Here is a 24,542-nt window from a genome sequence, read left to right as displayed (position 1 = left end):
TCCCATACGAAACTGGTTTAGATCCGACCATCGTATCATGAGATATATATATATATATTTTTTTTCATATGAGAATTGAAGTCGTTTTTCTTTTGCTAAAAATTACTTGTTTATTTATTATATCTTATTTTAATATTTGTTGCCTATTATTTTTTATTTAAGTTTATTTTGTTTAATTCAATTTAGTTGAATTGAATTTAGTTAATTCAATTTTACATAATTTTATTTTTTATTAAATTTGATTGGATATTTTTTTTGTTTTGTTTCGTTGTATGTATTATTTGTTTATTTTTTTAATTTAATTTTTTATAGTAGTTTTTATTTATTTTATTTTTTCTTTTTAGTTTATTTAACAGTTTATTTTACTTTATTTTAGTTAATTTAATTCTTTTATTATTCTTTTAAATCTGAGTTTGCTTTATTTTGTTTTATAATATTTTTTAGTTTTCTGTTATACTTTTCTTTTTTCATTTGGGTGATGTTTTGCTGTCATTCTGTTTTTTTTTGCATTTTTTATTTGGATTTGAGTTTTATTAAATTTTATTTGCCAGCGATTTTTGTTTTACTTTTTGTTTCCATTTTTTTAAAGGTTTTTTTTTCTTTATTTGCATTCTTCGTTTTGCTATTCCTTTTTACCCCTTTCCTTTATTCCTTTTCTTTTCTCCCGATTTTCATTTTGGCACTTCCAATGGTTTACCTCTCACTTCATTCCCTCCCCTATTTCACATCTTTCATTCCTTTTTTGCTAATTCTAACTTCCCCATACTCACCCAGTAGCGTGTAGGCCAGCAGCAGCGCGCAAATTCCCAAATTCGTCAGCAGCGCCGACCAAATCGTCTGTGACTTCTGCTTGCACCGTTTTTTCTGCTGCGACTTCGTTGATGATGACGAGTTCCCACTGCCAAAGCAGGTACAGCACTTCGATGAACGTTTCGAATCCGAAGCACCGGTTGCAGCGCCGACAGAGCCACCCATTCCGCCTCCCACGTTTGACAGATGATTGCTGCGCCCCGCGCTGGCATTGCTACCCCCACTTATGCCTAGAGTTACGCCGCTGTTGCTATTAAGTATACCCACAGAAGGCGGCGGTGGTAGTTGTGTTTGCTGTGCGGAGTGTTGCAGCGAAAGCACCGTTATGGGCGTTGTTGCATGCTGCATCATATCGCTGGCTAATGAGAGTGTGGCAGGTGGTAGTTGCTGTTGTTGCTGATGTGCGTGCGCTGCTGACTGATAGGTAGTCGCCACACTACTCAAATATCCGCTCGTAGCAGTAGAGGCGGGCAATGATAACGCAGGCGTTTGTGACTGCAGCGGTGGTCCAGGGCCCATGCCACCACCGCACATACTCAACGTAGAGGGTGGCAGGCTGAGTGGTGTTGATGCCACAGATGCTGCGGCCGCCGCTGAGGCAGCATTCGGATACTTCAGTATGCCCACAGGCATAGGAACGGGCGTGTTAGAAGTCGTCGTGACTGCTAGCAAACCGCCTTCGATGTCCTCGAGCGTGGGCATGGGTAGCAGTGGTGTTTTAAAGGTGCTTGTGCCGCCACCAGCGCCGGGTGTGTTGGTGCTACCCATCATGGAGATAGCAGACGGCGGCGGCGGCGGCAGCGGTGGGGAGGCGGAAGATGTAGACGACGCGGATGCATTAAGTTGGCTATGCGGTATTATCGGTATGTTCACGTAGGTGGTTGTCTGCGAGGCGGGCGACGACGCAGAGGTGTCCGCTGAAGTCGTTGTAATACTGCTGTTGCTGGGTGTGGCATAGCCATTGGTGTAACCGCTGTCGGACAGCAGACTCGCGGATGGTGGTGGTGGTGGGGGGAACTTATGTTGTTCGATGTTCATGTTGTGGCTATGATCGGTGTAAAGAAGTCTGCGGCTGTTATGCAATGGCTGTAGGCTTGCTAGCATAGGCGGAGGAGTAGTTTTGCACGCAGGTTGGCATTTTGGCTGACAAAGAAGCAGTACTTCGTTTCCTCACTGATGCTGGAACTGCAACAAGAAGAATTAAAGCGAAATATTAAAGAAACGCACCTTGAATATTTTAAAAAGTAAATTATCTAAGTAAAGGGCTAGGTAGTAAGCTTACAAGGAATAGAATAATAATGAAAACCTAAGAAAAGCAAATCTTTTGTATCACGCTGTCGCCTTCCTAGCCCATATATTCCAAAATACAGTCAGCCTTTCAGAGAAATGCTATAAGAACCTTGGTAAACATGCTCGGAATTCTAAGAGGATCAAATTCGGATTAATTAAATAATGTCTCGGGAAGGGACGATAATCATGCAGAATAAGCTCCAAACGAATCATCATCCTCAAGACAAATCCGACATATTGTATCGATGAGCATACCGATTTGCTAGGTGAAGAATAGCACAAATATCCTGGCTACCATCGCTAGCTCAGCACAAAATGATTTCTGAGTTTACCCACAAAAATTTTCCAAGGAAAGCTACTGAGATAACAAAACGGTTCCGTTTCCAGAAACACGCTTAAAGCGCCTTCTCGCACAGCTCTTCGGCGCTTTTCAACTGCTAATTGTGCTGGATGTGATCGTCTCTTCTCCAATCTCCAGTTTAAATTTTCGCGAACGAACTGTTGCCGTTGATGAAATGAGATCCAGCTGCTACCAGCGGGATTTAGGATACTGGAAAGAGTGGTTACCTAGATAGACTTTCACCTGATTTCGGGAGGAACCCAGTACCCGGAAGTCATGGCTGTCTTTACAGACGCATCAAAGCTGGAACTCAGAGTCGGTGGAAGGATTCTTCGCCAACTGGTTCGGGAAAGCGTTTTCCAGGCGGAGCGTTTGCAACTGACGAGGCGGCCATTTACGCCCTCTCCTATTTCTCGATTAGGTCGCAACTATTGGAGACCAAGGCTCGCATGAGCAAAGAAAATATTTAATCACGGCTGTCTATACAGCGCAGTGATCCGCGGATGTGCATGACTAAAGGATCAATAGGCCTTTCAACCATTGCTGCCGCAGCTGCAAGGACCTGATCTGGAAGGAGACCGCTAAACATTTGCTCTTTGTGCGCCGCGACCTTGCAAGTAGACCAAACACACTTGGAAGCCGCCTTCTCTGCATGATATTAATTTAAACCGCTAAGTGTCCGAGTTTAGAGTTTAAAAATGGCTTTCCAATTAGGGTGAAAATCTACTCTAAACCACTATTTAGAAATACCAATTAATTTCCAAAGCTAATGGCATTGCAAAGAAGGAAAATAATACCTTCCTCCGCACAGCCTTTCTGTGTATCTAATTATGACGAATATGTTGCTAAAAGATATGCCCTAAGAGAGAATGTGATGTGCTAGAGTCGATCCAGCCAAGTCCTGACCATTAACATTAGCATTGACCCCCCTTTCGGCATCCAAAGGGTCTAAATGCACGTTTGAATTCTGTTTAAGCCACTAAAACTGAATTCAAAATGAATGGAAATGGAATGGAATCTGGATCAACTGCGGTCTGGTTAGTGTCGTAGGTAAAACTCCTACCTATCAGATCAGACCTTGACGCCGTTCATGTATGTTCAGCATGTGAAAATTCCCCACATGACAACAATCACATGACACCAATTGGTCAAGCTGAGCTTGACGACACCGATTGAGAGATTATCCGCCTCTTGGCAAAGTTAAGTGACCGCTACACAAATAACATTAGTACCTGCAAACTTATAATTTTCCGCTATAGCAGAGAAACTTTGCTCTAATTTAAGTGCCCAACGCACAGCAACCAGAAATTGGTTTAAAAACTTCAGTCCTTATGGATCTCCGCTTAATTGGCTTAATTGGACCAGATTAGGAGCTCTCTTGGAACAACTCCTGTAGAATAATCTTTTGAGATGAAGCAGAAGAGTAAAACTGGTAACACATACCCTCCGTCACTGTTCAACTCTTGCTAGATGCAGGGCCCGAACGCTAGGCAAATACTTCTTCAAGGAATATGATGAAGTCGGGCCAATGGATACCAGAGACCTGATACTTAGAGCGAATTGGTTTTAAGGGGATAAAGGAAATCAACTACCCCAAAGTGGTATCAAAAGGGTGCAGTGTTTAATTGTATCCTATACAGAGACATAAGTATTCTACTATCTTCCTGGTCTGCTGGCTCTTAAGGAAATTTATTTCATTGAAACTCTCCTCACATAAAACTTCATGAATATGTGAGGCTCTGGGCTGAGTCTCTTTTAACTCACATTAGAATCTAATCTATTACCCCTGAAATGTCTAGTGACTACTTGCTTTTAGCTGATAACTTGTACAAATTTTTAGGGATTCCTAAAAAGGGGAATCGAATTATTTTCTCTCGTTGCTGCTTCTACTGCAATCGCTGAGCGAATTCGAACGATAGATAGATAAATTCGTCTTACTGAAGGCATTTTTTACTTGTTAGAAGGTTTAGTGATAGCTCTTCAATTAACGTTCAAAAAGAGTAAAGATGATCAAGGAGGGTTTAAGAGAGTACATTCAAAAGCTGGTAAATTGCGTTATAGAGAATTTGCTTTGCTCAAAGTGAGATAAACTCACATAACAATACTCAGGTTGAAGGGTCAACGCCACAAGAAATTCATACCTGATTACATTTGCATACAATCAAGTAAAGTAATGCCCATTCTGTAAAGAGCTGACTCACTCAAGCACGCAAATTAAATTGCGACTCACTTAAGGTATGCCACGAGCAGTTTTCTTTGCTTTTAGTTGCGCAACTTCAGCTCAATTTCACTTCAAAGGACACTAATACAAATGCTAATGCAAACACACATACGCGAGTCTCGAAATCGGCATGTATACCTGTTAGAGAGAGGGTTTCAAAGCGCTTTATTATAGAGATACCTTAGCGCATACATATTACATGCAAATTTCTATTTTTTTTTTTATAGAAGTATGCAGTTTCTACGACCCTTTACCGCAAATTTTTCAAACTCCAACAACTCGATATTTTTTCCACACTAGCGATTTACCCTTATTACTTTACCTTGACAAGCAGCGAACCAGCTAACCTTTCGCTACCTCAACTCAGTCAGCAAACAGGCAAAAAATAAGTGAAATAAAAGTAAATAAATACAGAAAGGCTTTTAATACAAACACACACCTTAATTTGTGTGCGTGGAATTTAAGTGAAAAGCAAACAATTCGTGACACGCATCGTAACGCGCACACCAACTCATGTGCATGCGTATGCATGTGTAAATATGCCGAAGAATGCGAAAATGTAATCCACTTAAAAGCAAAAACACTTGTTAAGGCATGTATGGGAAGTCCGCTTTTCGGCGCGAGAGCGCGCGCTCTCGCTCCTCAACGTTCGGTACATTTAATTAAAGCTACAAATGTTGGCTCATATATTTTTTACGTTCGCATTTATATATGTAGTGTGTGTTGGCAAGTTTGTTTGTTTAAATAGAAGGAAAACATTTCTACCACAGTGTTGACGAACTTTTGTGAGCATATGCCATATTGGATGCGAGTATAGAGTGCAAGTGGTTTCGCCGGGCTGCGCATTGCCAACCACTTGTGTGGTCGTGCAAATTGCTTGGACTGTTGTTGTTGACAGCAGCAGGTATTTTGTTACACTGTGAAGTTCTTCGCTACCGAAAAGTAAAGCCCTTGAAATATTTACTACAACGTGTACACTACCACTATTGCCGCTGCTGTTAAACAAGTTGCAAAAATATGTCGTATATATTTAGGCGCACAACAATAATTCTATGGCGACATCTAACGCCGTCGCGTCGCTTAAAAGTTTCAAATGAAATTGTGCATTGTTCTGGCAACTTAGAGTGGCATTCAAGTGCGCGATCGAAAGCATTCCATTCTGGCGCTGGCAGACAGGCAAATAAAGGCTTGGTGGTCTTACTGCGAATGTAGCCAGCTTTATAGCGTTTAAAGGTGTATGTGCTTGTAAAAAAAAAGAAGATAACCACGAAAACTTCAACAGCCAGCTGGAATTTCATTTCATTTTAATTTTATGATTGTCAACTTCGTGCAATTTTAATGGCTCGGCTCAAATTTTGGTTAAATAAACTTAAAGCTTAGTTGCATAATTTTAGGCGTGACAAATGCATTACTCTTTTAAGGTTTTTTGAAATGTCTGGTGCATAAGGCCAACGTAGAAATTATGTAACATATTTGAAGTGCAAATGAGAGAAGAGGAAACCCGCATTAGTATGGTGGTAGAATAGGTTGTATCAGAGGCCCAAAGACTGGCAATGTTCCATCAACAGAGGGTTCCGTCAACAGTATCAGACGGTTCTGCCACAAGGCCTCAGTAAGCAGGGGCGTAAAATTGAGGTGGCTGTGCAAGGTTTGGGCAGACGAAAATCCTGTAAAGAGATCACCAGAACTCTAAAGCTGCCGGCAAACAGGCTGGAGTTGCTGCAGTGCGGGAGAAGGGCCTAAGTAGTAACAGTATCTGCTCGATTAGAACGCCTAAGTATATGTTGAATAGTGCAGAAACAAGCAGATACACTAAGATCCAGCATGCTCATCAGAAATGAAATAGAATTTACTTTGCCTAATTTCAGTAATGAGGACATTGTGGCTGGTTGCTCCGCATGACGATCAGGTGGTACCACTCTACTACTGCTGCGTGAGACCACAGCTGAGGCGAGGCAACGGAAGACTGGTGCCATTATTGACTCGGATGCTTAACCAAGAGGTTCGCGGTGGGAAAGCTCAGGTACGAGTATAAACGTAAGAGGTGAGCCACTTTATGGGTGTATACTAAGTGAAGACTAAAAGTATTCCCTTTTGGGGATTTCAGGAGAACTAATTTGGACTTTCACAGCAAGCAACTGCGCTAGCCACTCTAGGCAAGCTTTAGTGTTTTGGTGGAGCTTTTTAGAATGCCATCGAAAGCTCCTACCCGCTGTGTAGTCTCTCGGCCAAAGTCCTACAGACCTCACGGTGTAGAGTAGGTGATTCATTAATAAAGTCAAGAAAGTATATTTACTACTGGAAACTTTGCAGATCGAACTGGCTATCTACATATAAATCCGAGATGAGGAAGACTATTGGGGAGCCGTGGGGAAAATCTGCGAAAACTCATGTGGCTGCCATGAATCGTCCTGATTTAGACGTTGCGTGAAGAGGAATCCCAGTTAGTGTTGCACCGTGTTAGCCTGCTGGTGTAGATACAGTAGACCATGCCGATTTCTCTGTGTGGCTTAAGTTTATTCCCACGGCAGGAACAACCTCTCTCCTATCTCCAAAGCACTTGAGACCAATCAGCCTTCTTACTTTCTATTGGAGAAACTTGAGAAACTCATTGATATGCATATAGTGAAATAGGATTTCTGAAGAGCGATTCAGCCTCTCTCAACATGGCTACCTGAAGGTTGAACCTGTGGATTCTGCTCTGCATACAAATGTTTGAGTTATTGAGAAGTTTCTTAAAAATAAAGGCTTTGTAGTTAGTGCCTTCCTTGATATAGAGGAGACTTTTAACATTGTGTTATCCCGGGTAATGGCAAAAGCTTTGAATCCACGACAGAGCTGTTAGATTGATGGAGGAAAAGGTCTTTGTTGAGCGTAAAGTGAAACTAGACACTCCGCAGGGAGGTTTTCTCTTACCATTGCTACGGATCGTAGTGGTAAGCGTCACCTTAGAGGAGCTGATAAGGAGATAAGGCCTACGCTGACGACGTGGCACTAATCGTTATAGGAAGAGTTTTAGACACTCAGCACAAATTTATGCAGGGGTACCAGCTGCGGACTTACTATTGTTCCTGAATGGATGGAGCTCATTATATTACTCAGGATATATAAAGTGCCTTATACGCGGCTTTCCATGATCGGTGGCGTTCTATTTGTGGTACTTGGCAGAGTGAAGCTTCTGAGAAGACATTTTGGAATCAAATCTAAAAGAGGCAGAAATTCCGGCGTCAACTTGTGGACTTTGTCTGAATCGCTGGGTTCACATGCGGCTCGGCGTTCACATGAAAAAAAACCCTGTCATGAAAAGTCGGAAAGTCTTTCCGGGAAATTTCGGGCGGCGAAAGGGGCTCCTGCAGCTGGCTAAGCGTCAAATTTCGATTCTGCGATATGTATGATCGGACATTGTCTTTGAGGAACCCATGTGGTGAGACTTAATATCGTCACGGACCTCTAAAGTAGCAACCGTTTGGAGCCCGACGAGGTGGAATCGTCTTAGTAAATGCTTCGTACTTCTAAAGCTTTCATTCTGCATATTCTTGGGCATTCCTTTCATTCATTTGAATATTCTTGGGCATTCCTTTTATTCATTTGAATATTAGTGATATTCAAATTTAAGCTAAGCAGATAGAAATCTACTGTTGAACGAAGATTCACCACACTGAAGCCTAAAAACTTTCAGCCCTCAAGCACTTAGTTTTAGATAGCGGAAATTTGGACTCGAACCCACAACATTCGAACTAGCCAAACGAAGATCCCACACAGAGTTTATATACTCGGCAGTGGCGGCCACAGGGTATTAACGAAAATCAATTCAAGTTTTTTCATATAAATTCCCAACCAGATCCACCAACTCAACGAGAAGCCTGCTGCCTCCACAAACACCGAATGCCAAACTAACAACAAATCCACCGCAACTCGAAAAATCGAAAAAGTAGCCACTAACTCGTAGCGCAGCAATCGCCATTATTATTTTCAGTAAAACTTTTTGCCATTTATTTTGCGATTTGAACTCGATTGGTTTTTCGTTGCATATCCGACGGCTGAAAAATATGCGGCCAAGCGGAAATTGCAACGCAGCGTATCAGCGGAGTTCAAATGCCGCTACCGCTACATATACAAAAACAAAAGAAAAATTTAAACATGCATAGACACAAAAACTTTTTCGAGCAGCCGCAGCAGTCGCTCTCTCCATGCCGCATGTGCTCGTATTTTCGCGTTTCGTAATGCTTGAATGCGTTAACAGCGAGATTGAGCCGCCCTGGCAAACATGCAACACTGCGCGCACCACAGCTGCCGGGCAGCACGGAGTGCAAGAGTGCTTGACGGAAAAATGTATTGGTTACGCCAAAATTTCGTATGTTCGTATTTCATATTGAAACTTTTAGTTTTTTATATGTTTGCGTGTACATATATTTTTTTTTTATGATTTTCGGTCATTTTTCTGTTGGTGCTTAGTAATCCCGTAGCCATCGAAATCCATTACATAAACGAGCTACTCATGTGGCTGAGTGGTTGCGATGGTGGATTGATTGGCGGACGTTTGATGGCATCGTTGGTTGAAAATGGGCGATGTTAGGGTTTTAGATGAAAAGTGGCACTAATGGGATTTGAAAAATTAAAAACAATTAAAAAAAAAAAAACAAACAACATGAGTAGATATTGCGCTAGTACAGGGTGCGTCAGGTATTTGAGGACAGTCACATATTTTTGTGCAATTCGTGCAATTCTTGCCGGCACCTTTTTTAATTTTTAATGTTTCCATATCATAAATGGAGGGAAGAAACCTAGCAAAAGATATGAAAGGACACGCTGTTATCACTGCTATACAGCGGTCTTATAACAGTGCAATTTTTTCAGTCGCTCGATCATTTGTTTACAAAGCTCGCTGAGAACTGGATGAATCTAACAGAGAGAGCAAAAAAGGGCGAGAGAGCCCATGTGCAAATCCTTTAGATATTCCACATGTATTGCGAAAAAAGTTTCTTGCGTCTCTTGTCCATCAGATCAATGCCTCCCATGTGGGCAATAGATTTTTGTATGACCCAAGGCATGATACATGGACATTTATTTAAAATTTTTTGCATAGGATGAAAGCCAATAAAGCTTGATTGCTGTAATTTCAGCTTGTTGCGGGGAACTCTATGCTTTCAAAAGTGGAAGCCATTTTCATGGTACGTTCGCCTGTGTATTTTATATTACATTCCAACTCCACTGAAACCTGAGATTTCGACCTGGAAATCTTAGAAAACCGGTTTAAGTGGTTTATCGGAATTATTTTCAGTATAAGACCATCCTTGGGAAATCCGTGGTAAGTGTGCCAAATTTGTTTCCCGGCGGGCCCCTGCCAAAAGCCCGGCCCGTGCCCATCTCTAATATGAATATATATTTATATGGAAGAAAATGTGCAACACCAAAACTTTGACAGATTATATCTCCGAAGAAATAAAGAAGAAAAAAATCTTCGAATACGTGTTAGCTCATTTCATGTACAGAACCCATAAAAAAATAAAAAAAACTTTGAAGCCAATCGAAAGTGTGACACCAATTTGCTAAAAATAATTTTATTATATGTAGGAAAAGAAGAAACTCACATACCTCCACATTTTTTTTATTTCTCGGAAAAATTAAATGTATCAAAGATTTATTTCGCTAAACTTTTTCTAAAAAACATGTCACTCCTGACGTTTATATTTAAATCTGTTCAGAAGAATATTATGTGATGGCAACAGACGTGCAGCTAAATATTAGAAACCAACCAATTGTGTGCAAGTGTACAATCCGATTTGAATGTAGCTATTTAATTTCACGAAAATTTTTTCTGTCCGCAGATGTATGTATGGCTGTTTGCAACAGCTATTGATATAAGCTACGGCAAATAACAAGTGAAACTGTGATAAAAGCAACCGCAAAAATCAAATAAAGTCTCAAAAAAGTTACTAAAGCACCCGCTCATATATGTGTATATATTTACATAACTAAACGTAAGGCCATTGTGGTGTAGTGGTTAGCAGTGCGCGCTATCACTACGCAGTGCCTGGGTTTAAACCCGGTTCAAACCAACATCAAAAAATAAAAACCACTCGGCAGGCAATGGCAAACTTTCAAGTGTATTTCTGCCATGAAAAATAGCTTCTCATGAAAATACAATCGCCATTCGGAGTCGGCTTAAATCTATAGGTCCCTCTTCTTTGTGTGACAACATCAAGGTGCAGGCCACAACTCGGAGGAGAAGCTCGGCCAAACAGTAACGCATGTGTAAGCGGCAATCTATTATTATTATCCTTACTTACATGTATGCAAGTGACTTAAGGTTGTAAGTGATTGTGCCAAGTAAAAGTGCGTGCGTTTCATAACTTTTGGAGTACATGGCGAACAGTGGGACTACAGCGGCCAAAAATAGTAAAAACGCTCTAACGAGTTCTGAAAAAATCAGCTACGCCGATTATTCGCAAAATATCCAACTAACCCAATTAAAAAAAAAATTCTTGCAGCCATGGGATGAGCTTAAAGTGTGCGGCACACAGTGGTACAGACGCATACATTTTTTAGAAGAAATTAATTAATTTTAAAGCATACCTCCCATATAAACCAAAGCTCAAAAGCAACTTATAAATGACATAAGAAGTGCACCGATGAATATGTGAGTCCGAAATTTTGTCGATATGTTTATAATAATGTTGTATATCAACTCTAGAAAATTAGACGTAATCGATTTTATTTGACCTGTCATACAAACTTAATCTCAAAAACGTTTTAAAATGCCCTAAAAAGCACACCAATGATTGTGTGACTTCGAAATCTTGTCCATGTATTTTTAATAACGTTATGTGTAAACCATCAAAAATTCGGCGTAATCGGTTTATTTCAAAGCATACCATCCATAGAAACCGAACCTCAAAAACGCCGTAAAAAGCGGACCAATGAATATACATATCACTAAAAAATTATGCCCATATCTTAGAAATAATATTATAACTAAACTTTCGAAAAAATGGGAGTAATCGGTTTATTTTAATACATAGCTCCCAAAATTAAACTTAACTTAACTCCAAAAAAAAAAATTTCCGGTCTTTAATTTTTTATAGTAAAAAGGCAAAGGAAGACGAAGGAAACCAGGGACCATAACAGTTACAACTTTTATTGCAAATATCACTCTTTAACAATTAATTGTGACTTTTATTTAATTACTCCTTAAATAACCGTTATTTCTCACTTTTATTTTATAGATTCAAAATAACAATTATTTTTGATTTCTATCTAAAAAATTGGAAATAACAGTTACTTTTGCTTTTTTAAATTATATATCTCAGATAATGGTTATCGAAGATGTTTATTTATAAAAGTCATACCACTGAATTTTATTTGCCTAAAAGCTGCAGCGATTTCTATTCTCAAGTTACATACCTGATGACAGTATGAATGGAAATTATAATAGCGACGTTTTAGTTTTTTAAACTATAATTTTATTTAAATCATACTTATAAGAGTCATTTATATAAGTCGTAGCAAACTTTTGTTTCCCAACACCTTCTGTTAATGTTAAAATGTTAATGACTTTTATACGAATGATTTAAAAAATAAAAGTCGGTGACTGATTTATATTGATGACTTTTAAAAGTAAAAGTCACTGACTGATGTTTATTGATGACTTTTATAAAGAAAAGTCTTCAATAACTGTTATCTAAGGCATATAATATCAAAATCAAGAATAATTGTTATATTGGATTTATATATTATAAAAATCAAAAATAATTGCTATTTTTTTAATTTTGCATAAAAGTTGCAAATATTAAGTTTTTTTTTTTTAATTTGAGTCTCCTTCATAGTGAATTTTTCCATAACAGTTTTCATCAGTTTTAATTGAATAAAATTCTTCTGACTTTTGTTGCTTTTATTTTGTATAAAAATGCCAATTTCGTGCAAAGTTATAATGAATTTTTCTTATTCAAATATCAATTTGTTAAGCTAAAGCATTCAAATACATATGTATGTATAAAATTTGAATATTCAAAAGCACATATTTTTCCACTGTGCGGCCATGCTTTACACATAGTACAGGGCGTATACATACGTGAAATCTTTAATGGCGCTTGCAGCTGATGCGATATCCAAGTCTACTGAACACATATGAGTGTATGTAAAAATTTTACGTGCAGCAAGCGTATTTTATTACTGTTGCCTTTCACTTTTTCTTACACTTTAACGATATTTGTTTATTTATTTATCTTTATTAGTGTTTTTTGTGCGAAAATTGCACGACTTGTGACAACCTTGCACAGCCTGTCAGCCTGCCAACGCTTGGTCTGCTCTGCATATCCATAAAGTGGCAAGTGTGACAAAATTTCGCTTATTTGCATACATTTAGGCGCCAATACAAATAACACTAAAACGCACGTGGAACAAAAAAAAAAAATATGAAAAAAGTTGAAAGCAACACTTTTACGCTAAGCTGGCCGCAAGGCTTTTTCGCGCCTGCCAAACAACTTTGCGCCGTAAATGGCTTTTTCATTAAATACTTTGCATACTTTTTGGCGCACTTGTGTGTTAAGCGCGAAATTTGTTTACATACATATATGTATTTTAGTGTGCAAATTTTTGCTTTATTTGCATTTTATTGTGATTTGCTTTATTTATGCATTTTGTGTGTGTGTAGGTTAAATTTCTAGTTTTCTTGTTTTCTTAAATATTATTTTTTGTTTTACTTTTTATTTTTCTGCACTTTACATATTGACTTTTGTTATTTAACAATTTTGGCAGCTGTTGTGCCGTTAATTCCGTGTGATTTTTCGGTATTTTTACAGCTTAATAAAAACATGCGCGGTTTGTAGAAAAATTTAAAATTCACATATACGCATACATAAGAGTTTTCTACAATATGTGTGCTTTAAGCACGCTCGCTCGCCCCACTGGACCAACACTTGCCTGCGGTGCTCGTAAATGTCCGTTTTCAGTTCGTTGTTTTTTTTTCGTTTCAATTCATTCAATTGCTCCCTTGCATTTTAGTAGATTCGTGTGGCATTTTTAAAGCTTCTTATTTTTGTTTAACAGTTTTTGTTTGACTCACCTATTCAATAAAAAGTTGCTTGGCCATAGCGGCGCGACGCCTCAGGACCTTTGGCGTGCACTTTTGAAAATTGCAAATTTTACACCTCACAATTTTTTATTGCATTTATATTTGCGGTAGTTATAAAAGGCATAAACTGAAGTGGCTGGAGTAAATGGTGGAGCATATTTGACACGGTTTTTGTGATTTCAGACTATGCAATAAAGTATCTACATATGTAGAGCTTCAAATTCAGCTAAAAGACTTTTTTGTTAATGAAGTTCAAAAATTGTTAAATTTAATGCAAGTTGCCACATACTTATTGCAGAATACCATTATAAAAACAATAAAATTGACGTAAATCTTTCAGGACCAAGGGAAACATTTCTCCCAAAGTATTTTCCACTCATAAAGAAATAGTGTGAAGAAACTTAAAATTTGTTGTTTTTTCTTAAATTTGCCTCATTTTTATTAAGCTCTATTAATACAGGTTTAGGAAAAAATAGTTTACCTAAAACTAGACAAATTTGTAAAAATTGAAAAAAATTATATTTCTTAAGGATAGTTAATTTTTTAGAAAAGAAATTAAAAAAAAGGTGTTATTTGTGGAAAAATTACTTTTATGAAAAAAAATATTTTTTGAAAAAAAAAAATACAAAACAAAATTTTGTTAGAAAATTATTTGCCTTATCGCGAATTCCATGTGACCAAATAATCACAAAAGTTATAAACCACAAAAAAAAATTCCCAATTTATTTTTGTTTTGCTTGTTAAATTATGAGAACATTTTATTCACATGGAATTGGCGATTAGGCCGATTTTGTTTAGCCGAAAAAATATGTTTGTAAAAGCAGCGTAGAGTGTTTAGTACATAGCAAAAAAAATTGTTTTTGGGGAGAAACGTTTTTGGAGAAAATTTTTTGTGGAAAATTTGGAGAAAATTGAAGTTTTAAAAAGTTGTTTTTTCTTTATAACTTTTTAGGAAAGCTTGTGTGTTTTTCGTCGGCTTTAAAAAAGAAGGATGCCTTCATACCTTGGTGGATATTTTTAATGATAACTTTACAGTCTCTTCTTGTTCATAAAAATTGCAATATTTTTTCAGTACCAAAGGGTCGCATACACACTAAGTGTCGCTGCGGTGCATTAATCCTACGAAAAAAGCCTTCAAAAGCTTTTAACACCTCAATGAATTTTAAGGTTACATACTGTCTAAGCTAAGCACGCTTCGATACAAGTGTCCGGTCATAATCACTATCACGGTTCGTGTGGAAGTGACGTCTACTATACTTTCTTCTTCGTCCTAATTTTTCTCGCGAAAGCTGAATCTTCCGCCTGTAAGCGCAAATACGTCTTCTTTGCCTACGCCAGCGTTAATGTAACAAACCACAATTTTATATCGTGGCGAGCGCAGCGGTTTTACGCTTCTTCCAAATGCTCATAGTACTGTTATTTGGTTTACGTTTTCTTCTCCAGCATCGGAGCGTGCGTGCAGCCTTGGCTAATATTGTTGAACTTAGCATTGAGACGGACGGTGTAAATCATTTTGTTGATGGAAGTGAGCCTGTAGACAAGGTTTTGAAGTATACGAAGCTTTTACAACCATGGGAACCAAGCGGGAATAAGCAAGCTTTTTACTCACATGTAAAGGAAATATATAATTTGGGTCGAGGGAGGGTAACCGTCGGAATTAACAATAATAAAAGTATCCTAGGGACTTATATTTTCTTGTCGAAGCAGGCTCCATTGCGGAACTGTACAACTTCAAAGTTCTTTCAAGAATTTTCCAATGATATTGCAAAGACAAAAAAAAAAAACCAAATAATAAAAAAACATCCCACTTCAATGGTCATGTAAAATTTAGGATTGCCGTTTCCGCATGATGCAATGTTCGGAACTAGACCAAATTAGTATGGTGCCTCCTTTCCTATAAAAAAAAACCACTATGTAAGTATTTTCCGCACGTGCGCGCACTAGAGAAATTTTTTCCTAACCACTCATACCCATTTAAAAGAATTAAACCGCAAATAAACACATGTGTACTTATTTAACTAACAACAAATTTGTGTGGAATAAATATTTGCTACTGGTAATAAAATTTCGACACAATTTACATTTGAAATGCATTAAATGTAATGGGATTGAAATTAATGAAATTAGAAAGGGTTGCAAAGAGGAATACATAGCAAATATTGTGCAATAAAGATGTGCTTAGACGTGATTAAGGAAGATCAAGAAGGTGAGGAGCGTGAAAAATGTGAGGCAAGTAGGAAGGAGAATTGAGAAAACTGGAAAGCATGTGGCGAAAAAGGATTTTTGTGGTAGAAATTTAATAAACTTCAGGTTGGTTAAAAGTGATGTGGGAAAGCTAGATTTGAATTTTATAGAAAGCAAGACAGCACAAGAGAATCGGAGTGGTGGGAAAGTTGCTGAAATAGATAAAATAAGATTACAGTTGCAGATAAGAGCTGTGTCAGTGAAAATAAAAGATATGTATATGTAAATGAAAGCATAAAGCTGTCAAGAAGGCTTTTTGGCGCGCGCACGAATAAGATATGCGTACAAGTGTCTGCGGGTGAGAGTTAAGAAGATTTGCACAATAAGAAAGCAAAGCATGAACTAGTTTATGAGCGACAGGACAGTCAGCCACAACCAAAACTAATGAAAGTGTTTTGCGCGGTGACATAAACCAACAGTCGTTGGAAAGCAGTGCGCACCAGCACAAGCACTGATATAAAAAGGACCGTACATACATATGTATGTATTTATATACGACTGGCGAACAAAAGGCAAACGCGCTGAAAAGCCAACTGTCCACACCTTTGTCGGCAGACGACGTTGCAAGCTTCCACCACGCTAGACATGCACGCAGCCGAGAGTTTTTGCGCAACACTAACTCACGCCAACGGGTGTGGCGCTATGGCGTATACGTAATTATTTAAGTCAAGTTTCAGCTTAACAGCAGCACCTCAGGCCACAAAGCAACCGGCACGACAACCGCATACCAACGAAGAAATGTGTAGAGCTGTTGCGGCATTAAAGTGTAATAAAGTAGGCAAACGCAGGCAATGGAACACACGAACACACACACAGATTAAGAGAAATGTTGTAGAAAAGGATGTGAGAAGCAGTAAGGTGGCCTGACAAAGGCATAGCAACAGCTACATAAGCGAGCGAGCGTGCATGTGTTGCATACCTTCGGGCAAAATAGCAAAGCTGTAGCGCCAGCTGAAATGAATAGCAGACGTTGTGGCGACTAAGACAAAAGGCAAACAAACAAGCAAGCAAAGCAACCAAACAAACAAACAAGCACACGTGTAGATAAACAACTAGAAAAAAATATACATACATAAATACAAACACACATGCGAACACCGCAAGCAGCGAATGAAGATTGAGGATGTGCGCGAAGAGGAGGACAGCATCGGCAACAATAAAGTGTAGCAAAGCCGAAGATAAATAAAAAGTAGTCAAACAATGCCAGCCCGTGCTAGAAAATTTCGTTACAAAGGCAATGGAAGCAAACGAAAAAGAGTGTGCGTGTGTTTACACGCGTTGATTACCACCACCACGAAAAAAAAGAGGAGAGAAAACTGCGCTGCAATGTCTTTTTGCGCACAGACTTACACATACACACGCTACACACTAGCATAGCCATTATTTGGCTAGCTGTTTTGCTATTGCGGTAAATATATGTACGTTGCATGCTTTTAGGCGCCATGACTTTTTTTGTGCATAGTGAAAAGCTTAGCTGCGCTTTTGTTGCGCTTCTACATACTAGCATCTACCAGTGTTCTTGCCTGCTTAACGCAAATTCTAACACTATGCTGTTGCATACTTTTCTGCGTTGCTTTTTCTGCTTCCGCGCTTGAAGCTTAACACACTTTTTCGTACAGTTTTTCTCCATTCTTGCTGCGAATGTATCCTTTCACTTTAATTTGTGCGCGCTCTACTTGTTTGTTTTGTGGTTGGTCACGCCTTATTAAATTAGTGCATACTTTCAGGCGTGTCTGCTTCAAATTAATGCTGGAACTCTTTTTTTCGGCATGAAGGTTGCGCTATTTGAGAATGAGGAAGGATTAGTAAGTAAATATTGTGGTTCTTGAAACGTATTTTACATGATTAGGCATGAGGACTTTTCAAAAACCCTCCAGCCGTAGAATGTCAAAACTCATTAATATCATAGACCTAGTCTTCTCCAAGGTAGCAAGGAAATAGTTCTCTGGAAGTCAGAATTGAATCCTAAGCGGTAAAAGTGCTTTATTTTAGCTGCTTGTTCTCAAAGAGCAAAAGAAGAATTCAAGCCGGTCAGAGTTGCAATGAACTTGTCAAGCTCAGAATATCATTCAACCTCTTGGGACTTTAATTACAGTTGCCAAGTAGAGAAGCGTATTTGTGTGGTCGAATTTTTTGCTGGAAATGAAACTTTGCTGCTCAGTACTCCACTGCCAATGGTTAAGCGTCTGGCCACAATAATCAAAATATTGATCATCCGTTGACCTTTCGAAAGAAGATTACAATACTTTCAAAGGCCTCTTGTATGGGAGCTTTTAGTGAAAAAAATATCTTTGGTCTTAAAGTTTAAAAAGACCGCCTCTGCGACTTCGCTAAGAATATATGTATGTATTTTAGCGTGCATCACTCTTCATAAAAAAAACAAAAAAAAAAATCGGTACTGTTTTTCCATCAGAAATATAAAATTGGTTTATATTTTAAGAACTCCGCCAAATTATTTTGGGAAAATACAGTAGGGTTTCGATAATCCGGACAATTAAAAACCTAGCAGTGTCCGTATTATCGAAATGTCCGGATTATCGAAGTCCTAAAAAAATATAAAAATTTTACATATTCTCAACAGCTTAGTTCATTTTTATTTCATTTTATGATTTCACATCAAGATTTATTACATACAAATGTAAAATAACACAAAACTTTAATTCATGAAAATAATGTTGTATTAAGTTGTATGCTATTTATTGTTGAAGAAAATTCGTGATTTTGGTCTGACGAAGTTTGGTTTCATTGCGATTTGTATAAGCTATCTCTCTTAGGCCAATAAGTTTCAAAATATCTAAAATCCTGCTCTTCAGCATATTGTATGCAAGTAATTTCATTATTCTGATACACATCCGGACTTATTTCAACCAGCAGGTCGATTACTTCACTTCAGGGATTAGAGCGTAATTGCGCAAGGGGCAAGTCGTCATCCGAATATATTATATTAGTGCCTACTGCGTTCCAAGCTTTCATCACCAAAAATGCAACGTCTTTTAAAGAAAACTTTTTAATAACATCCGTCAAATTATCGGTTAAATTTGATAACATAAATGATAGGAAACTTTTACGATAGTTCACTTTCAGAATTCGGATAGCATTTTGATCCATTGGTTGGACTAATGCTGTGCAATTGGGGGGTAAAAACATTACGCATATGTCTTCTTCGGAGCTAGCTAATGACAATGGATGACAGGTGGCATTATCCAACAATAAAAGTGCTTTTACTGGCAAATTTTTCTCTTTTAAATGTTTCCGCACTTGTACAACAAATGAATTCTTAAACCAGTTTCTAAAAATCATCTCTGTCATCCACGCATTCGTGCTGTTAGCATACTCCAATGGCAGCTTCACCTGTTTGAACACCCTAGGATTTTTTGCTTTCCCGATCATTAACAATTTTAGCTTATGTTCTCCGGATGCATTGCAACAAACCAATAACGTGATTCGCTCCTTACCAATTTTACGCCCAGGTGCTGTTTTTTCGGTGCGCAGCGCAAGTGTTTTATCTGGTAACTTTTTCCAGAATAGTGCAGTTTCATCTGCATTGTATATTTGTGAATTTGTTAACCCCTTTTCACGAATTTTTGTCTGAAGTTGTTCAATAAATGGCTGCACAGCCGTAGAGTCATTAGTTAATTTTTCACCAGAAATTTTTAGAAATTTAATTCCATATCTTGATCGAAAGTTATTAAACCAGCCCTTGCTTGCGAAAAATTCCACATTTGAACCATAAATTTCAGAACAGAAAACTTTTGCTTTTTCTCGAAGAATTTCAGAGGATACACGTACATTCAGCTGTCGTTTTTTTATAAACCAATTATATAGGCGTTCCTCCATCATCTGGTATTCCGCACATCTCATCGTTTTCCTTTGGCCAAGACCATTTTCACTTTTAGAAATGTACCTAAATGCATGATTGGCATTGTTATTAGTTTCTCAATTTAAAAAAGAAGACAAATCTTCTTACTAAATTTTATTTTCTTACCTTTCTATCTGTGATTCTTTTAATTTTATATCCGAAATTGTAGATTTACCTACATTATACTCCAAAGCCAGCTTTCTAACCGACTTTCCTTGCTTCAATATTTTTAACACCTCTGATTTTTGGTCGATTGTTAAAAAGGTACGTTTTTTTGTAGCAATTGGTGGCATCTTCACTAGGCACTGTCCTCAAGGACTAAACGCCTGTAAATTAACTTCACACACGACTTTAAATTAGCCTAAAATAACAATTCCCGTTCTTCAGTAGGCTCTTGCCGCACGAGGTAAACAAATCAAAGTCAAGACGATAACTGAGCTACGCAGAGACATAGCATGGTCAGGCGGTGCGTGAATTCAATGCATACTTAGGTAATTTTAAAAAATAACGCCAATTCCCGTTGTGAGTAAAGAACTTCGAATGGATATCATTCCAGACACAAAAACAAAATAAAATATAAAGCGTCCGAATTATCGAGTACTAAGTATTGGTGTCATGTCCGGATTACAGAGTTCTCAATGGAGACCCCACGCACGTCCGGATTAGCGCGGTGTCCGGATTATCGAGTGTCCGGAATATCAAAACCCTACTGTATTGAGATTTACGTGAGATAGAACTATTTCAAAATACCTCCAAAAATTCAATTTTTTATAAATAAAATTAGTTTTAAAAAATATTTTCTCAATTACTTGACCCTTACTGCCGCTAAAACGGTGATGCGGTAAAAAAAATTCCTCCTAAAGAGTCGTGTTGAAATCGGACACAGCGGTAGATAATTTGAGATCATTTATTTAGTTAAAATGGGAGTGAAGCTTAAGAACTTAAATGATATTGGCGGCAAAGCCTGCGAAGATTATGGTCACCCGGACAATGCCGGGGTGATACCCTCGCTATGAATACAAATTTCAAGGCAGAGCTACTAGAGCAGATGGCTTGCTAGTTGAGTTTTTTTTTTAGATATGGAGTTAATGGTGGTGCATGAATTCACTTATATGCAGAGTGTGGTCCGACAGAACTGTGATCACCATTTGATGCTCTGCGTTATCCATAACTGCATTGCATTGACTACCGCTTGATCGCATAGTGGCTCGTATCCAGAGTATTGCGCGAAAAATCCTTCGTCAACGAAAAGATTGCATATTTACAGATCTGGCTGCCCCAAACAACGAAACTTGACGAACATATCAAATCCCGGAGATCTAGACATACCATCTCTGTCTCGATTCTTAAGTCGTTTTCGATAGGATGAAAAGGAGTTGCTTTGAAAGAAATTTCTCGATTTGTTTAACACCAAATGAATGGCTTCTATGGCCGTACTTGTCACTCTTCTCACTAAGGTTTGGACCTCGGCTCGGCTCATCGCTGCGGTAGATTCGAATGCTTGCGTCAATAAACCCGAATCTCACTACCCAATCCTTTTGCGGAAGAGGGGCAAGCGATTCGGCGTTGAGGATCAACAACACCTGCCTTGTGCCTTCTACCGGCTTCTGTGTCTTCCCCACCCTCCAATTATGTGTTGACAGGTCCGTATGGCATGATCTAAAGATCCGCTCTATTCTTTAAGGCTCGGCGGGTTTAGCCGGAATCCAAAACCGAGCCCTAGGTCGGCTAGGAATTTCTTCCTTGCTGACGGTCTCCATGTTTGGCCTCCATCCCGACCAAACCGCACCTACCTTGATGACGGCCAACTTATAGAGCTGAGCTGACTTGACGTTTTCGCAGGCGGTGAGCTTTTCTCTACCCTTATACGAGCCGGAATCATGGCAGAGAGGATGAGGTTCAGGGTTTTCCTCTAGGACTTGAAGGTAGATTTCGGCAATCGCTTCCTCTACCCCCCTCCATTTTCCTTTGGGGATAGTCCATCCGTCTCCCCTCTGTCGAAGATGGCCAGTACCTCACTGCATAGCTTTACTACAACCCTGAAAGAGGGGTATTTATGGCCACCAGTTTTTGGTCTCTAAGCGACCTTATCCCCTGCCTGTTCAGCAGATCGCTGCCTCTTTGGAGCAGTGTCTGCCGGTTTGCCCAAGCTGGCTACTACTCCCCTCGCTCACTCTAACGAGCTCGCCCATTGTTTCCCCGTCAGCTGCTCTAGTGGCCGCCTTTTGGTCGTAATAGGCCTGCTTCGAGGGCGGACATGCTTAACCGGCCCCTGACCTTCGGTTGCAACCTTTATTGAGCTGCTGGGTGTTTCAGCCGCATTATGCCGGTTTAGCCTTGATTCAGGTGCTGCTCACCGCCCTTGTATTGAAGTGTGGGTACTATGGGGCCTAATTTCGCTATTTCAAAAGGCATTCTTGTATGAAAGATGTTAAAATAAACTATCCATCTGACAGCTTGATTCATTACCTTCCCAATATACCTCGGTTTATGATTAGTGAATTTATAAAGAATTTTGTTGACCCAACTTGACGGTTTTGTCGATATTTGCCACGCCCAAAATTTTAAGAAAAAATTTCTAAAAAATTCTTAAGTCCATTTCTGTCAGTTTTTTTTTTATTTAATTAGCCTGTGTGAAAAAATTTGAGCCAAACCGAAGGCCATCACCCGTAATTGACTTTATATCAAACACGAGAAAAAAAACAAAAAAAATTTTTGCTCATAGTAGCTTATTTTGGTAAAATCTAAAACAACATACGGCCACTTAAGGCATTCTAATTTCACTATAAAGCCACTTAAGGCATTATAAGTAATTTCATTATAAGGCCCATACAACTGCCACACAATTTCAGGGTATGGGAGTAAGGAGGCATTGTAGCTTTCTTACGCGCTATCTAACCAACTAACTGTCTTATTTTGAAACGAACTTGGCAATTTTAAGTTCATTTTCTGCTTATGGCATATTTTGCGTTTTTTTCTATTATTTATTTCTCTTTTTATTTTTCCTAGAAAAGTAAAAGGAATTCAAAGCCAAGCAATTATTGAAATGGTCAAATTGTCCAGATATGCCACAAGACATTACAAGTAAATATCCAACAATATTCAACCATTAAAAATTCATCATCATCGCCATGTCGTACCGGTTTCCATTTAATTCCCATAAGTAATTTGGTTGCGCGTTTGCTCCGTCGAAAATGGAGCAAAGTACTCTTCGCAAATTAAATGATTACCGCTCTAACTCTTCCACAAACAAAAATAGCCGTGCTAGAGGAAGGAAAATTTTATTTTATATAATATATATGTAAAGAAAAAAGGCAATTTCAGGCGAAACCCGCCAATGAAGGAAATGCGAAATAAAAAATGAAAGAATGTAAAAAATCAAAATAAATCTTCAAAAAAGGTTTCCGTTAGCTGTGCGAATTAAAAAGCGTAACGAAATGAATAGATAGGAACAGACACAAAGTTGCGCGCACAAATAACAAAATATACATACATGCATATACATACCTATACGTTTATATGTATGTATGGATATGTATGTAGGCATGCAGAGCGAAATCGCAGCACAAAGCAAAGTAATAACAACAATAACGAGGTTATACAACAAATGAATTTATTTGACGTTGCTTTGCACAAAATTCCATTGTAATTGAAGAGACACAACAGCAAAAGAGTGAAAAATGAAAAATACCTAACTGAAATTAAATTTTTTCTAAAAATAAAACAAACGGAAATAAACACCAGAAATAGAATAGAATTTGTGCAAATAATAATTATCTGCAACAATGATGTGTAAAGTATCTTTTAAAATAAAGCTTTTAACTAAATGTTTGGTTTATTTTGTATGCTTTTCTTTATTTAATAAAATTTCTCCTTTTTTGGGTACTTTAAAAATTTTTTTTTCATCATCCCTGGTACCCTTTGGTTTGGTCAGCAAATAATACAGAGCTTAGTGGGCATTAAATAAAAAACGCTACGCTAAATGTAAGCCGCTGCTAATTAAGAATTCTTGTAGATTTATGCCGCTCATTAGGCTATTAAATGCGGCAGTCAGACGCAATGTTCGGCAAGCAAATGCAACATGACAAGATTTTAATTAATTTTTTGAGTTACGACAAAGGCATTAAGTACGCCAGCGCGTCGGTGGTTTGGAAGCAGGCAGCAAGGCGAAAAGAAATATGCATGTTTGAGTTCGGGTTTGTGTGTGTGAATTTGGCAGTTTGGAAATTTGTGCGTTTAGTTAACTATTGATTTACTACGACAATGTTGCGTATACGACTGGGGGTCGAATAAGTTTTTCACGCTTGTGGGAAGACGAGAATTTAATTGAGATAAATGGTGGGAGGTTGATTTTTCGGATGAGAAAGTTAAATAAAAAAAAACTGAAACAATAAAAATAGTAGGGAAAAAATTTAAATCAAAAATTGAATTCGGAAAAATTAAAAACAAAAGATTTATTGCTTACCATTACTTCGCGAAACCTCTATATTAACCTGTTTATTTGTAAGTCAAAAAAGAAATAAAAAAAATACTTCTTTGAAGTACATTTTTTTTGGCTGGTAAAAAGGATTTTTTAAGCCAAAAATTTATTCCAGGCAAAGTTTTCAGTTCAAAAGTTTTCAATTTCTTCACTTTTTCAAGTTTTTCACTTTCTTAAAAAGGGCCTCAAGCACAACAAAATTGATTAATTTTCTTTTTACTTTTT

The 24,542-nt window shown here is 38.2% G+C and overlaps 2 protein-coding genes across 2 annotated transcripts in view; both read right to left on the bottom strand.

Moving 5' to 3' along the window:
• LOC118748822 (signaling mucin MSB2-like) overlaps window positions 1-24,542 on the bottom strand; it is a 266,141-nt gene that overhangs the window by 30,647 nt on the left and 210,952 nt on the right. Inside the window, exon 3 of the mRNA XM_036483526.1 lies at window positions 771-1,995. Within this exon, the coding sequence (XP_036339419.1) occupies window positions 771-1,914 (1,144 nt within the window). The 5' untranslated portion in view covers window positions 1,915-1,995. The remainder of the gene's footprint in view (window positions 1-770; window positions 1,996-24,542) is intronic.
• LOC118748351 (jerky protein homolog-like) lies at window positions 18,868-19,977 on the bottom strand. Its single transcript, XM_036482723.1, has one exon. The coding sequence runs from the start codon at window positions 19,837-19,839 to the stop codon at window positions 18,868-18,870; it is 972 nt and encodes a 323-aa protein (XP_036338616.1). The 5' UTR covers window positions 19,840-19,977.

Source organism: Rhagoletis pomonella, unplaced genomic scaffold, assembly GCF_013731165.1.
Source record: "Rhagoletis pomonella isolate Grant_MI unplaced genomic scaffold, Rhpom_1.0 Rhpom_scaffold_00013, whole genome shotgun sequence".
NCBI classification, from domain to species: Eukaryota; Metazoa; Arthropoda; class Insecta; order Diptera; family Tephritidae; genus Rhagoletis; species Rhagoletis pomonella.
This window is presented reverse-complemented; position numbering and strand designations above follow the sequence as displayed.

Coding starts and splice junctions, on each gene's coding strand:
- LOC118748351 (XM_036482723.1), bottom strand. CDS start 19,839: ATGAGATGTGCGGAATACCAGATGATGGAGGAACGCCTATATAATTGG.